Source organism: Dasypus novemcinctus, chromosome 14 (genome assembly GCF_030445035.2).
Source record: "Dasypus novemcinctus isolate mDasNov1 chromosome 14, mDasNov1.1.hap2, whole genome shotgun sequence".
Taxonomy (NCBI): Eukaryota; Metazoa; Chordata; class Mammalia; order Cingulata; family Dasypodidae; genus Dasypus; species Dasypus novemcinctus.
Window position 1 is genome coordinate 43,975,819 of NC_080686.1, and position 12,832 is coordinate 43,988,650.

General features: G+C 41.1%; 1 protein-coding gene across 1 annotated transcript; it reads left to right on the top strand.

The window, feature by feature from the left end:
- Positions 1–260: 260 nt before the first annotated feature.
- On the top strand, positions 261–4,445 carry FABP5 (fatty acid binding protein 5). Its single transcript, XM_004479105.5, has 4 exons — positions 261–441; positions 2,975–3,147; positions 3,526–3,627; positions 4,180–4,445. Exons 1-4 carry the CDS (start codon positions 363–365, stop codon positions 4,231–4,233), a joined length of 408 nt encoding a protein of 135 aa, XP_004479162.1. The 5' UTR covers positions 261–362; the 3' UTR covers positions 4,234–4,445.
- Positions 4,446–12,832: the final 8,387 nt, after the last annotated feature.

Here is a 12,832-nt window from a genome sequence, read left to right on the forward strand (position 1 = left end):
GAAACCTGCGGGACGCAGAAGCAAAAGGAGAGGCGGGCCCGGCCGCCAGGTCGCCCCGCTTGGCTTCCCGGGTGTGCAGAGGCCAGCTTCGGGGAAGGCGTGGGGCGCGCGGGCGAGTCCGAGCTTGCGTCCCTGGGCAGGTGGATCCGGTTGGCACCTCGGGACCCCGGGGGCCAGGCCCGAGGGGGCCCGCGGGGGGCGGGGCGCGGGCCTGGCGCCGGGCGAGGCGCGTCTGCCATTGGCCGCCCGTCGCCGCCCTCGCGCGCCGCCTCGATAAAGCGGCGGCGGGCCCGGCCCCCGCCCAGCGCGCTCCGGCATCCGCCCCGGCTTCGGCTGCTCTCGCCCGCACGCCCGCACCCACCATGGCCACCATTCAGGAGCTGGCAGGAAGATGGCGCCTGATAGAGAGCAAAGGCTTTGATGAATACATGAAGGAAGTAGGTGAGGCACCCGGGCTGGCAGCCCTTACAACGTGGCGTTTGTGTGTCGGTCGGTCAGTCAGTCCCCACCAGAGTCCCCCCGCTCTGGGATGGGGAATACTCGAGCACCTCACATCGCGCAGCCGAGAGAGAGGACTAGGGCGCCTCCTGCCGGCCCCAGGGTTCTGCAGACGTGCCGCCTCGTGGTCCACCCACCTCCCTTTTCTTCTCCTTTCCGCTAGCTCTCGCGGCAGCCTTCCCGCACCGCTTGCTGTGCGTTTGCCAGCTTGCTCCGCATGCCAAGCGTCACTTCCGATCCCCTCCAGGCAGCTCCCGTAACTTTCCCTTTTTTCCCTTTCCCACCCTTCATATTCCTTCTCCTACCACCATCCTCTCCCTCTCTCTCGGTCCATTGTGGCAGCACTTTCTCTCTCCTGCCCTGCGCCCAAAGTGCCGCATCATTTGTTCCTCGGTCGCCGTCGGGTACCCTTGCCTCTTCTCCACCCAAACGCGGTGCCCACGTGGTGCCGGGGTGCGGCTTTCCGCGGAAGCCCGGTAGAGGGTCTGAGCTAGTAGACGGCGTCAGCTTTCATTCTGCTTGGGCCCCATGTCTGCCACCCGCAGGTGCCTTGCGCTCCCTCCCCGGGTGAGCCTGCAGGGCCCTTTGGGTTGGCTGCGTGGAGCGTGGGGCATCCTCGCCTTCTGGCCCCCGAGCGGCGCTGAGAGGCGCAGCGCTGGCAGCGCGCCTTTCCCTGACACATCGGGACCCGGGAGCTGCAGCGGGCGGGTGGCCTAAGGGACAGCAGGCTGAGGCCGAATGTACCTCGGGGAGGTGGTGCTGCTGTCCTGGTCTTTGCCTCTTGAGGGTGAGGGGTAAGGAGGACTAGGGCTTTGTTAGAAAACCGCAGGCAGAAGCTGCCCGGCTCTCCTGCGGCTGCTTCCTAACTGCAAGCAAGATGGGCGTAGCCTTGAGGAAGGCACTTGACTTCTTGAAGCCTTCCACAGGAGAATCGCTGTAGGAAGATTCCAGTTCTTTCTGTCAAAATAGCCGGTGACTGGCGATTTTAGTGCTGGTTGAGACGTTGGGTACATAGCAAACGATGACAAAATGTAACAAAAATGAACCATTGTCTGAGACCACCCGGAAGTGGGATGGAGTTGCAGAGTATGGATCCTATCTGAAAGTGTGTTTTCAGCCCTAATTCGACTGCTGGGACTATAAGAGTGCTTCTAGAAGCCACCATCCCACCGAAATTTTAACATGACTGCGCCCAGGTAAAGAAATCCCTACAGAAATCCTCTATCAGGAAACCTAGAACCTGGGGCACTTTAGAAATCCTCCTCCACCAGTCCTATCCAAGAGGGTTCTAGCAAGGCTAGTTCATGGGTGAATCTTGAGTGCATTTCTCATTGTGGGTAAAAGAAGAAGGCAGAATTTTTATGAACACAGAGATCAAGATGACTCTGGGAAAAGACTTCTACTGCACTCATATCCAAGAAATAGAACATTTGTGTGTATGTGCATGTGTGAGGTTCAAATGAGAACCTGATTTTTCTGTCCCTTGAAAGTGAATGTGTGTTTAGGGTGGAATGATTGGTTTCCAGGATACTCAAGTCATGCAGGTTGTCAGTCCTCAGTTCACCAGAGAGTAGTTGAGGTGTGGGAAGAACGGAGCCCATTTAGTTGTCCAAAGTCAGAGGAAATAATGACTCAGCTAACAACACAAGGCACCAAACTGGAACTGCCAAAAGAAACTCTAAGGGACATTTACAGCCTGGCTGGGTGATCATCTTCAAGCTAGTTCTGCTTAGGTTGTAGTCGCCTCATCTGTGAAATGGGGAGTTGGCCTAGATCTCAGGTTCCTTTTAAATGTTAACTAAGGGAAAATACAGTTTATAATTTTATAGCAATTGGATTATATAGCTATGAAATGTTTTCATTTTTGATGGTAAGATTTTTTCCCACTTGTCAGCACCATGATTGCACTATTATAATTCTTAAAACATTGTGCTTTTGAATATCTCAGGACTGATTTCTGTTTATTTATTTATTTATTTTTGATCTATTATAAAATATTTCTCATGGACCTTTTATGTTCCAGGTTAAGTGCTAGAGTCATAGAATACAATGGTTATCAGAATGCAAACAGAAAAAGACTAATCAAGCCCCAGAGTGTGTGATTTAAAATATTTTATCTTCCCTAACCAAACTGAAGCACAGTATAGCATGGTAGCCAAGAGCCAAGATTTGGAGCCAGACAACCTGCACTGTTTAATTCCCAGGTCCCTCCCTTCCTAGCTGAAGGACCTTGGGCAAGTTATTTCTGTGCCTCTTAAAAGGGAGGCAATGACATCTGCCTGATAGGGTTGTTGCAAGGCTTACCCAAATTATTATCTGTAAAAGTGCTGGCACACAGTGAGCACTGGATATATGTTTATAGTGTTTATTAATAATAAGTGAAATTATTCCAAGCACAGTAATTACAACTGGATTATTGCTTTTATTATATTAACTATAGCTCTGGTCTTCCCGTTAATGATATAATATTTTATAGGAGTGGGGATGGCTTTGCGAAAAATGGGTGCAATGGCCAAGCCAGATTGTATCATCACTACTGATGGCAAGGCCCTCACCGTAAAAACTGAGAGCACTTTGAAAACATCACAGTTTTCTTGTAACCTGGGAGAGAAGTTTGAAGAAACTACAGCTGATGGCAGAAAAACTCAGGTCAGTTGTTATGTTATACAATCACAGACGCTTCTAGAATAGTAGATTGTGTTAATAACATTCTTTACAGTGAAGAACTTAATTTTTTAAAAAATCAAGTTATCTTAGGAATTGATTTTTTGACTAATTAGTGAAAACACCAGTTTCATAACTTAGTCTATCTTGTAAAAATAGTTTAAGGAGCATGAGAGAAAATGAGCTTCTTTTGTGTGCTTATAGAATGAAAAGTATAAGCTATATGAGTAAAATCTGTATAGGTTAATAAAGTAGACCCAGAAGGTGGAAGATGGAAAAATATTGAGTAAGGAGGTTATGACTCATGGAAACTCTCTTAGCAATGTACTTTGGAAGATTAAAAAGCATGCTTCATTTTTGCAGACACTCTGCACCTTTAAAGATGGTACATTGTTACAACACCAGGAATGGGATGGGAAAGAAAGCACAATAACAAGAAAAGTGGAAAATGGGAAATTAATAGTGGTAAGTACCAAACTTTCTTACTGGGCTTCTTGCTTGCATTCATAGTTCATGTAACTATTCTATATCATTGATCATGAATACGAGAATTAGGTTTGGGAACAAAATAATGCAGAATGACAATTTAATACTAGAACGCTATGAAGACGGCCCTTTGTGCAGAAAGGGAAGCTCCACGATGTAGCTGGGAACACAGCTGGAGCTGGGTTCCGTCCTTGCTCTGCCGCTACAGTACAGCATAAACTCAGACAAGCTGTCAGTCTGACCTCTTGAGAATATGTTTTTCCATTTATTTAAAAAGAAAAGGAAAATAATATCTGCCCCAAACCAAATGAATAATTTAGATATTGTTCTCAACACTTTATTTATTCAGTAACACATAGGCATAGTATAAGCAACACAACAGGTTCTGGTTTCTTGCAAACTCAGGAATCCTAAAACAAATGTTCTCCATATGTGAAGGAGAGTACAAGGTTTTGTAGGATTCTAATCCTAACATTTTAACTGTCTTCATTGTTTTGGGATGCAAGCCTGACCTCTCTAATTTTCTCCTAGGACTGTGTTATGAACAATGTCACCTGTACTCGGATCTATGAAAAAGTAGAATAAATATTCCATCATCACCTTTGGGCAGGAATTAGCTGTGAGGATGAACAAGCTCAGTTCAATGAGCAAAGCTCCACACTGCTTTTTTTTTTTTTTTTTTTTAATCATTATGTTCCATCATCTTTTTCACAAACATTTTGCATCCAACTATTTCAGTGTTGGTTTATTCGGATCATTGCTTTGGTTAGTAAATAAACATGTTTGTGCTAATTGCAGTGTTGTATGTGTTCTTAACCTTAAAGAACATTAGTGATTAGTCCTAATAATTATGAATTGAATAAGTTCTGGGATAGTCTTGAGGGTCCTATATTGAGATTATATTCCAATATGAGTAGATCAGGTATTCTAGATCTACTTGTGAGGCAAATACCCATGACTTAAGCCTGCCCCATACTCTGTAACAACTCAAGAATCTCAAATTTCTGGCACAGAATTGTCACCAAAAATTAATTATGTAAAAAATATGAGAACAAAGTTAAATTATCATCATTGACTAAATTATACTTTCAGTGATACCCTTAGAGCTATTTAGGAAATCTGAAACTGAAAAATAATTTGATAAAATTATTTAGGACCTTTTGTATGCTGGGTACCATTCTAGAGGTTGAGACATATCTGAATGCACTGGACTGTTTCCCTCCATGTGAGGAGAATGCTCCAGCTTTGGAAGAATACAATGTGCTCATTAGCAAAATCCATGTAAGAAATACAGCTCTAAAATACTTTTTGTGTGTGCTATAAAACAATATGCTACTTAAAGAATAACTAAAGGGAAGCAGACTTGGCTCAATGGATAGGGCATCAACCTACCACGTGGGAGGTCCATGATTCAAACCCTGGACCTCCTTGACCCGTGTGGAGCTGGCCCATGCGCAGTGCTGATGTGCACAAGGAGTGCCGTGCCACGCAAGGGTGTCCCCTGCGTAGGGGAGCCCCACGCACAAAGAGTGCACCCCGTAAGGAGAGCCACCCAGTGCAAAAGAAAGTACAGCCTGCCCAAGAATGGCGCCGCACACACAGAGAGCTGACTCAGCAAGATGATGCAACAAAAAGAAACACAGATTCCTGGTGCTGCTGATAAGGATAGAAACGATCATAGAAGAACATACAGTGAATGGACACAGAGAGCAAACACCCCGGGGGGGGGGTGCGGGAGGGAAGTAAATAAAAAAATATAAACAAATCTTTGAAAAAAAAACAACTAGAATTCTGGTGAACCTCTGTTTTAGTTCCTGAACCAAAATAAAAATAGCAACTCAAATTTAGAGATACAGGTTGTAGGCATGATCCTCAGGGCAGAACTTACAGGGGCTGGTACCGTTATCTCCATTCTGCAAATTAAAAAGCAAGTTTCTGATCAGCTAATCTTTCTAGGACATAGGAAATAGAAGAGCTGGTTGTGAACTACATCTTGTGGAGTCAATTCAAATGACTATCCTCATTCATTCTACAATGTCTTCTCAACTTGTTTGTAAAGCCCTAGATATGTATACTAATTGAGACTTCAGAAACTGCCCTCCAGGTGCTGAGACTTTAGCTGGTAGGAATTACCCTAAGCTAGCAGTCAGTGAAAACAGTTTGAAGTGATGTCCCTTATGCAGCCACAAGCCATGTGTGGCTGGCTACCAGGCACTTGAAATCCGGCTAGTCTGAATTAAGACGTCCTGTGCATGTAAAATACACATCAGATTTCAAAAAGTGTGAAAATTAAATAAAATACTTCTTTAATGTGAAATAACAATTTTGGATATATTTGGTTACATAATATTACAAGTTATTGAAATGAAGTTCACCTGTTTCTTTTTTAACATGGCTATAGGTTTAAAAATCACACATAGCACACATTTTTGTGTCCACAGTTGATTTTTTTTTTTATATCAGACAGCACTGATACAGACTTCCTTTTCTTTCTTTTTGAATTTCTATCCTTATTTCAGTCTCTGCCAGGATTCCTCTTTCTTCCTCTTTTCTGCTTCTAATAATAGTGTACATTCATTCAACATTCTCAGTGAACCAAACACAAGGCTATGTACTTTAAGTGCTTTAAAATTCTCATAGCCATCCTAAGTGATGTATACTATTGTTGTCCTCATTATATAGATGAAGAAAGTATCAGATATTAGTTAATGGTCCCAAGCCACATGGCTACAAGTCCAAGGAAAGATTGGAGCACAAGTTCATCTGACTGTACAACCTGTGCTGCTAGTCATCATGCTCTAATGCCTGTAGTGCTTCAGTTTATGGACTGGAGTAACATCTGAGAGGCAGAGAGCCCATGTACATTGGGCAGCTGAAGGCATTTTGGGTGTGACAACTTTTTACCGTGCTCTACTGAGGCAAGCACTGCAGGACTCTTAGCATCCTATAATCATGGCCACTAAATGCCCAGAGCACTCACCAATCTACCCCAAACATCCCATACATTTCCAGATGTCCTCTATGGATATGGTACCATACCTAGCTGAGATCCACTGGATGGAACAAAAACTATCGTATCTTTATGCTGTCTGATGTCAACTAAGCCCCTCTTTCTGCTAAGCAGTCCTTTAATGTCAGTTGACCTCTCATGAAGAGATTCAACACCAGTGGCTTCACTGATTATTTTCATTTCCTCTTAACCCACTATGGATGGTATGCCTCATTTCAACCTAGTTTAATCTTTATAAAATAGAGTGTGGACTTTGGAGGTGAACCATTCTGGAATCCAATTCTGCCTCTCTACCCTTAATAATTAAGAGACTTAGGGCAAGTTACTTAATTTCTCTGAATCCTAGTAACATTCTTTGTAAAAGGAGACAACATAGCCTGTCTCATAAAGTTATTTTTAAATATTAAATGATATTAAATGAGATGCATGCAAAGCACTTAGCACAGGGCCCACCCAGCACATGATATAGACTTACTGTCTTACCAGCACTGCCAAATAGAACTTTTTGCCATGATGGGAACATTACAATATCTGCGCTGTCCAATACGGTAACTAATACCAAGGTGTGGCTCTTGTGACTAAGGAAGTGAATTTCTAATTTAATTTAATTTTAGTTGATTTATTAACATGTGGTTGCTGATTTAGACAGCACAGGACCCTGGCTCCCAAAGTAAAGTTTCCTATTTTTTACTCAAACCTGCTCCTTTTGCAATATTCCCCTTCTCAATCAATGGGAATGTTCTTTTCAGTTCCCAGGCTAAAATCTTTGGCGCCATCTTTGATTCCTATCTTTCTTCCCCATCCCACATCTAATCCATTAGCAAATTACTTCAGCTTTTATTTTCAGAATCTACCTAGAATCCAATTACTTCTCACCACCACTGCAGATAATACTATTTCACACACAACCATCATCTCTCCTCTGGTCTTCCTATTTGCACCTTGTGTCAGTTTGATATTATTTATGAGTTTCAAAAAGAGATATTATGTTTGTGAACTGGTCTGTTCCTCTGGGCATGATACTCTTCAAATGATTTAAATTCAAAGGCTTTACATTTACTTGAATAAATCAAGATTAGGGCTTTGATTTGACTACATCATTAGGGCAACTCAGAGTTGAGTCCCCACTCCTTTAGTGGGCTATAAAGCCAAATTTCAATCAAGGACACAGCAGTAGATACACAGGAGAGCACAGAAAAAGACAGCAGAGGAGAGAACTTAATTTTGATGCTGGAGCCCTAGAGAGAGATGAAATATTCGCCTGATAGTTTACAGCTGATCTTTTGAAGAGACAAGAGCAGCTGAGCCCGGAAAGAAACTAGCCCTGGGAAGAAAAACAAGCCCTATGGCAGCCTACAGCTGAGATTGGAAGATGCTGGACCAAGGAGCCTTAAGATGGAAGAGGAAGGATGAACCCTCACAGATGTTGCCCACCACCTTGATTCAACATGTGGCAACAGAGTTTGGTAGGGAAGTAACCTTGAGCTGGACTCTTTAGGGCCTTATAACTGTAAACTTTTACCCCAAGTAAATACCCTTTATAAAAGCCAACAGATTTCTGGTTCTTTATACCAGCACCCATTTTGGCTGACTAAGACACACCTTTATCTGACCAGAGCAATCATTTTAAAAAGCAGGTAAAAATATGTCACTCTGTTGAGAATCATCCAGTACTTCCCACCTCACTTGGATAGAAGCCAAAGTCTTCACAGTGGTCTACAAGATCCTATCTGATCATGCCTATGACCCCCACCCCCCCACTTCCCAACACTCCCTCCTGATTTCATCTCTTACCACTCTTCCCTTGAACATTCTCCTCCAGCTACTGTTGACACATATACTCTTGCCTCTGGGCCTTTGTACCTGTCTCTGTCTGGAACAATCTTTCCCCAGGAATCTGGAGACAATAATTTTTTACTTCCTTCCGGTCTCTTCTCCAGTATTACCTTGACAGGGAGCCATTCCAAAAGCAAACTACATGTAATAGCTATCACCCCTTCCCCAGATTCTCAGTTCCCCTATCTTGCCTTATATTTCCCCATTGCCTTTGTTATTACTTAAAAGTAAGCTCTGAGAAGGAACTTTTTTTTTTTTTTTTTTTTTACAGAGCTCAATCTCTAGCGCTCCGTTAGAGGAGACCCTGGCACACAGAAGATGCTTGATAAATACTTATTTTTAAATGGACAAATTCACTAATAAATCAATGGCTTCTTGATGTCTGCTTGATATAGTTTAATATTATTTAAAGCCTTTTATGACCTAGATTCAACCTCCTTTAAAAACTGTATTTCTTACCTTATACAAATGGTTCAGCTTTAATCAAGCATACCTGGATGTGCTTGGTGACTGCAGGATAGAACATTTGAAATAAGTAAGGAATTCACCCTTATTCTTGAACTGATGTGCCATGGTATTCAGCTCCACCAGGAAATAGGTTGCCCAATTTCGATCAGTATATACAATTTATTTTACTACATCTGAGTGTTTATTCTGCTAACAGACAATGTATGTCAAACAGAACTTAATCTGAGTTGTTTGTGGAACATAGTGTAAAGTAGATACAATTTGGTGTAAGACAGATGGTTTAACATAAGTCAAACCATTACCAAAAAAAACTTACATGAAAGAGATGGCTTTGCAGATTATGTCCTTGAATGTTGTGGGGGCAGTCAGCTGTCCTTTTTCCAGCAGAGTCTGGTCCCTTAGGATGAATAGTCATGGCGAGTCATGAATGAGACTACGTAGACAATATGAAGTATTGTTATGCCCTTGTAGTGATCATATTGCATTTATTGTTAATTTATTTAGTGATTTCTTGAGCCTTTATCTCTTCATGTGTTTTTTTGTCAAAATCCTGGTATTTGAAATTGTGCTAAGAACATAGCCGTCTTTTTAGCACCTAGATTTTAATGCTGCCAACTCAACTAAGGTTATTATTCGATTCTTGCTGCCAGTTAGTCAGTGATTGTTAATGTCTGTTGTATTTTCATTTTGCTTTTATGTTTATGAGAATAATTATCGTTTTCCTTGTTTTTCATGTACTCACTGCTCTTCTTTTTTAGTGACGGCTTCTTAGAATTCATTGCCATTAGGTGGGTCATGTGTGATGTGGGTTAGTAGCAAGAACAGATGAAGCCAGTGAACTGGTTAAAACTGCTGAGTGGCATGTATTTTGAAAAGCTGTGAAAGGGAGTGGTATGACTCGCCACAGATCACACAGCAACTCGAGTCTCATGACAGCTGGTCCCCCAGTCTCTGTCATCAGATCATATGGGAACATTTACTTATGATCAAGTCCATCTCCTCCTCCCACTGTTTTCAAAGAAAATGAAAATATTTTTTAAAGTGCACCTTTTTTTAGGTGCTGGCAATACATAACATGGTGAACAGGACAGAGCAGTGTCCTTTGTCATGGAACTTACATTCTAGTGTGAGGAGTCAACATAAACGGTTAAAACAAATGTCAGAGAGTGAGAACTGCAGTAAGAATAAATAAAGCAAAGTAGTGCAGTAAGGAGTGAGTAGGTTTGAAGCTACTTTATATGGAGTGGTCAGGGAAGGCCTCTCTGGGAAGGTAATGTTTGAACAGAGACTTGAATAATGAGCAGAAGGCAGACATTGAGTCTCCAAGGGAACAGTATTCTAGGCAGAGGGACTGGCAAGAACAAAAGCTGAAGTGGGGACAGATGGAATCCCAGTGCAACAAAAGCTTACTGAAAGAGGAGCCATGTGGGACAAGATGTAGCCTGAGATGTGGGTAGGGAATAGAGCCTGCAGAACCCTACAGCTGCTAGCACAGGACATAGGATTTATCTACGGGACATGAGAAACCATGGGAGGGTCTCAAGGAGCAAGTGACATGATGACTGTTTTAAAAGGTTACTCCAGTTTCACTTGCAGTAATGGAAAATTGATAATTTGGAATAACTGTCTTACTAAAGACAACTGAAAAAATTAGACAAATTAAAAAAAATTTCCTTAAGTGACAAAGAGCTACTAAAACAATGAAGGATTATTTGGCCTAATAATCTGAGAATCCAGAAAGGTGAGCCCAACTAGTAGGGCCATTTTTACCCTATAGTACTTATCAGAAGAAGAGGCTGAGCTGTGCTTTTGGGAATATAGGAAGCAATTGGGCCTTTTTGGAAAAGTAGTTCTCAATGGTTAAAAATTTCATTATGAGGATATTCATCACAGTGTGGTTTACATTTAGCAGAGAATTGGAAAGCAAATATTGTTTCACAATATGAGATTGATTAAATAATTATGATGCATCCATACAATGAAATACCAAGGAGCCATTACAAATCAAAAGACTTAATAATTTGGAAAACAGTTCATAATGCATCATAAAGTAAAAAAACTGACCTCAAAATGTTATGCGCATCCACTATCCCATTCATGTCATAATATGTGCTTAAATTTGGAAAATTTGGAAGAAGGTTAACAGTGGCTATTTCTTTGGATTAGCTATGATGCTTAATTTTTCCTTTATCTGTATTAAGAAAAATGCAAAAACATTTTAATGCAAATAGTTCTATTTTTAATGATAAATAGTTGGAAAATACCACAGAAAAGTACAAAAAAGAAAATACATATCCTCAGAAGTCTCACTTCCATAGGTAATCAACATTCATATTAAGATATGAAGTATTTAAATAATTCTTTATGAATTTACATTCATATACACCCAAAATGTTTTATACATGGTATCATACTATACAGTATTCTGTTGATATTACTTTTTTAATATCCTTCCCTATCAATAAATAATGATCCACATTGGCTTTTACTTCATGATTTTTAACTTTACTTTCACTCCAATATTTATTTTATCAATTTCCCATTGATAAATGTTTATGTTTTGGAAAATTTTCAGAATTATTAACAATGATTCAATGCACATTTTTATACTGAAGAGTAATAAGAATTTAAAAGTAACATTTCCTTTTCAGTTAAGTCCTCAAAGAATGCACTCAGCCTTCCTTGTAACATGGGCCAATTAAGCCTGGCTGCTGACAAAGCTGACCTCATAAAGTCATAGAGTATGTTCCCATGTGCCCTTTAATTACTTTAACAGAGAACACAGCTTTTTTTCACTTTTACAATTAAATATTTGAAGGGGGGAAATGTTTGTTTGCAAGCCAACTGGAATGGAAAGTTAAAGGACCAACGTTTTATTTATGATGAAAGAATTCTATTCTTTCTCATTTACTGGTCTTTACTCAGGGCCTTTGCGTTTATTTGGGTGGAACTCCAGGGGCCTCAGTTCTCCTTCCAGTCTGTGGAATGATCCTGACCTACAAACTACACTACAAGCCTGGTATTTGGTTTAGTTTGTTTCTTGTTAGGTAAGTCTGGTCGTTTTTGACTGTTACTAAAAGATATACAAGGGAGAAAACCCCCAGCAATATGTTTCAGAATGTCAGAGGAGTGGCGATGAAGATAGCAGTCACAGGGAGCTGGGAAAAGTTACATGTAAGAGAACAAAAACCTCTTTCATAATTTAGACAGATTTGGTTAGATGATGGTTTTCAGCAAATCATACAGCCAAATATAGAAAGTAGGCTTGCTGACACAGTCTATTGCACTAACCACTAAACTCAGCTTCCTCCCATAGCTATACAGGGCGGAAACACTGGGGAAAAAATACCACCATTTCTGGAATAGGCAGACTTTTGGAAAGTGACCAGTTCTGGAGGTTAAGCTGTATAAAGCATCATTTTATGAGCTGTGTACCACACCCAGAAACCTTGGCAAGATCATCTTAACAGAGATGAGACAAACTTCCTGATTTTATGTTGAAAGAATCTAGCATACCAATAGAAGATTCTGGTGAACAGTTAAATTCTTCATTCTGGAAATAGGCTGTAATTTGTGGATCCCAGAAAATGTAAATCAGTATCGGTTGTGTATATTTGGGCAGTGAGGGAAAAGTGCTTTTTCAATTCCTTGTCTAGGGTATACAAAAAGACATGTTAAAATAAGAAACAGGTAGCAGACTCAAATGAGACAGCACAATGCTAATGAAAGCAGTAAGTCTCAAATATAATTTCATAAAAACATTACCAGAGTACTTGTCAAGTAGAAAATGTTACCCCTATTGTGTCTCTTATTTCATTATACTTAGAGTATATAAAGAGTTAATGCTTCCATTCTTTCCAGACTTAAGAG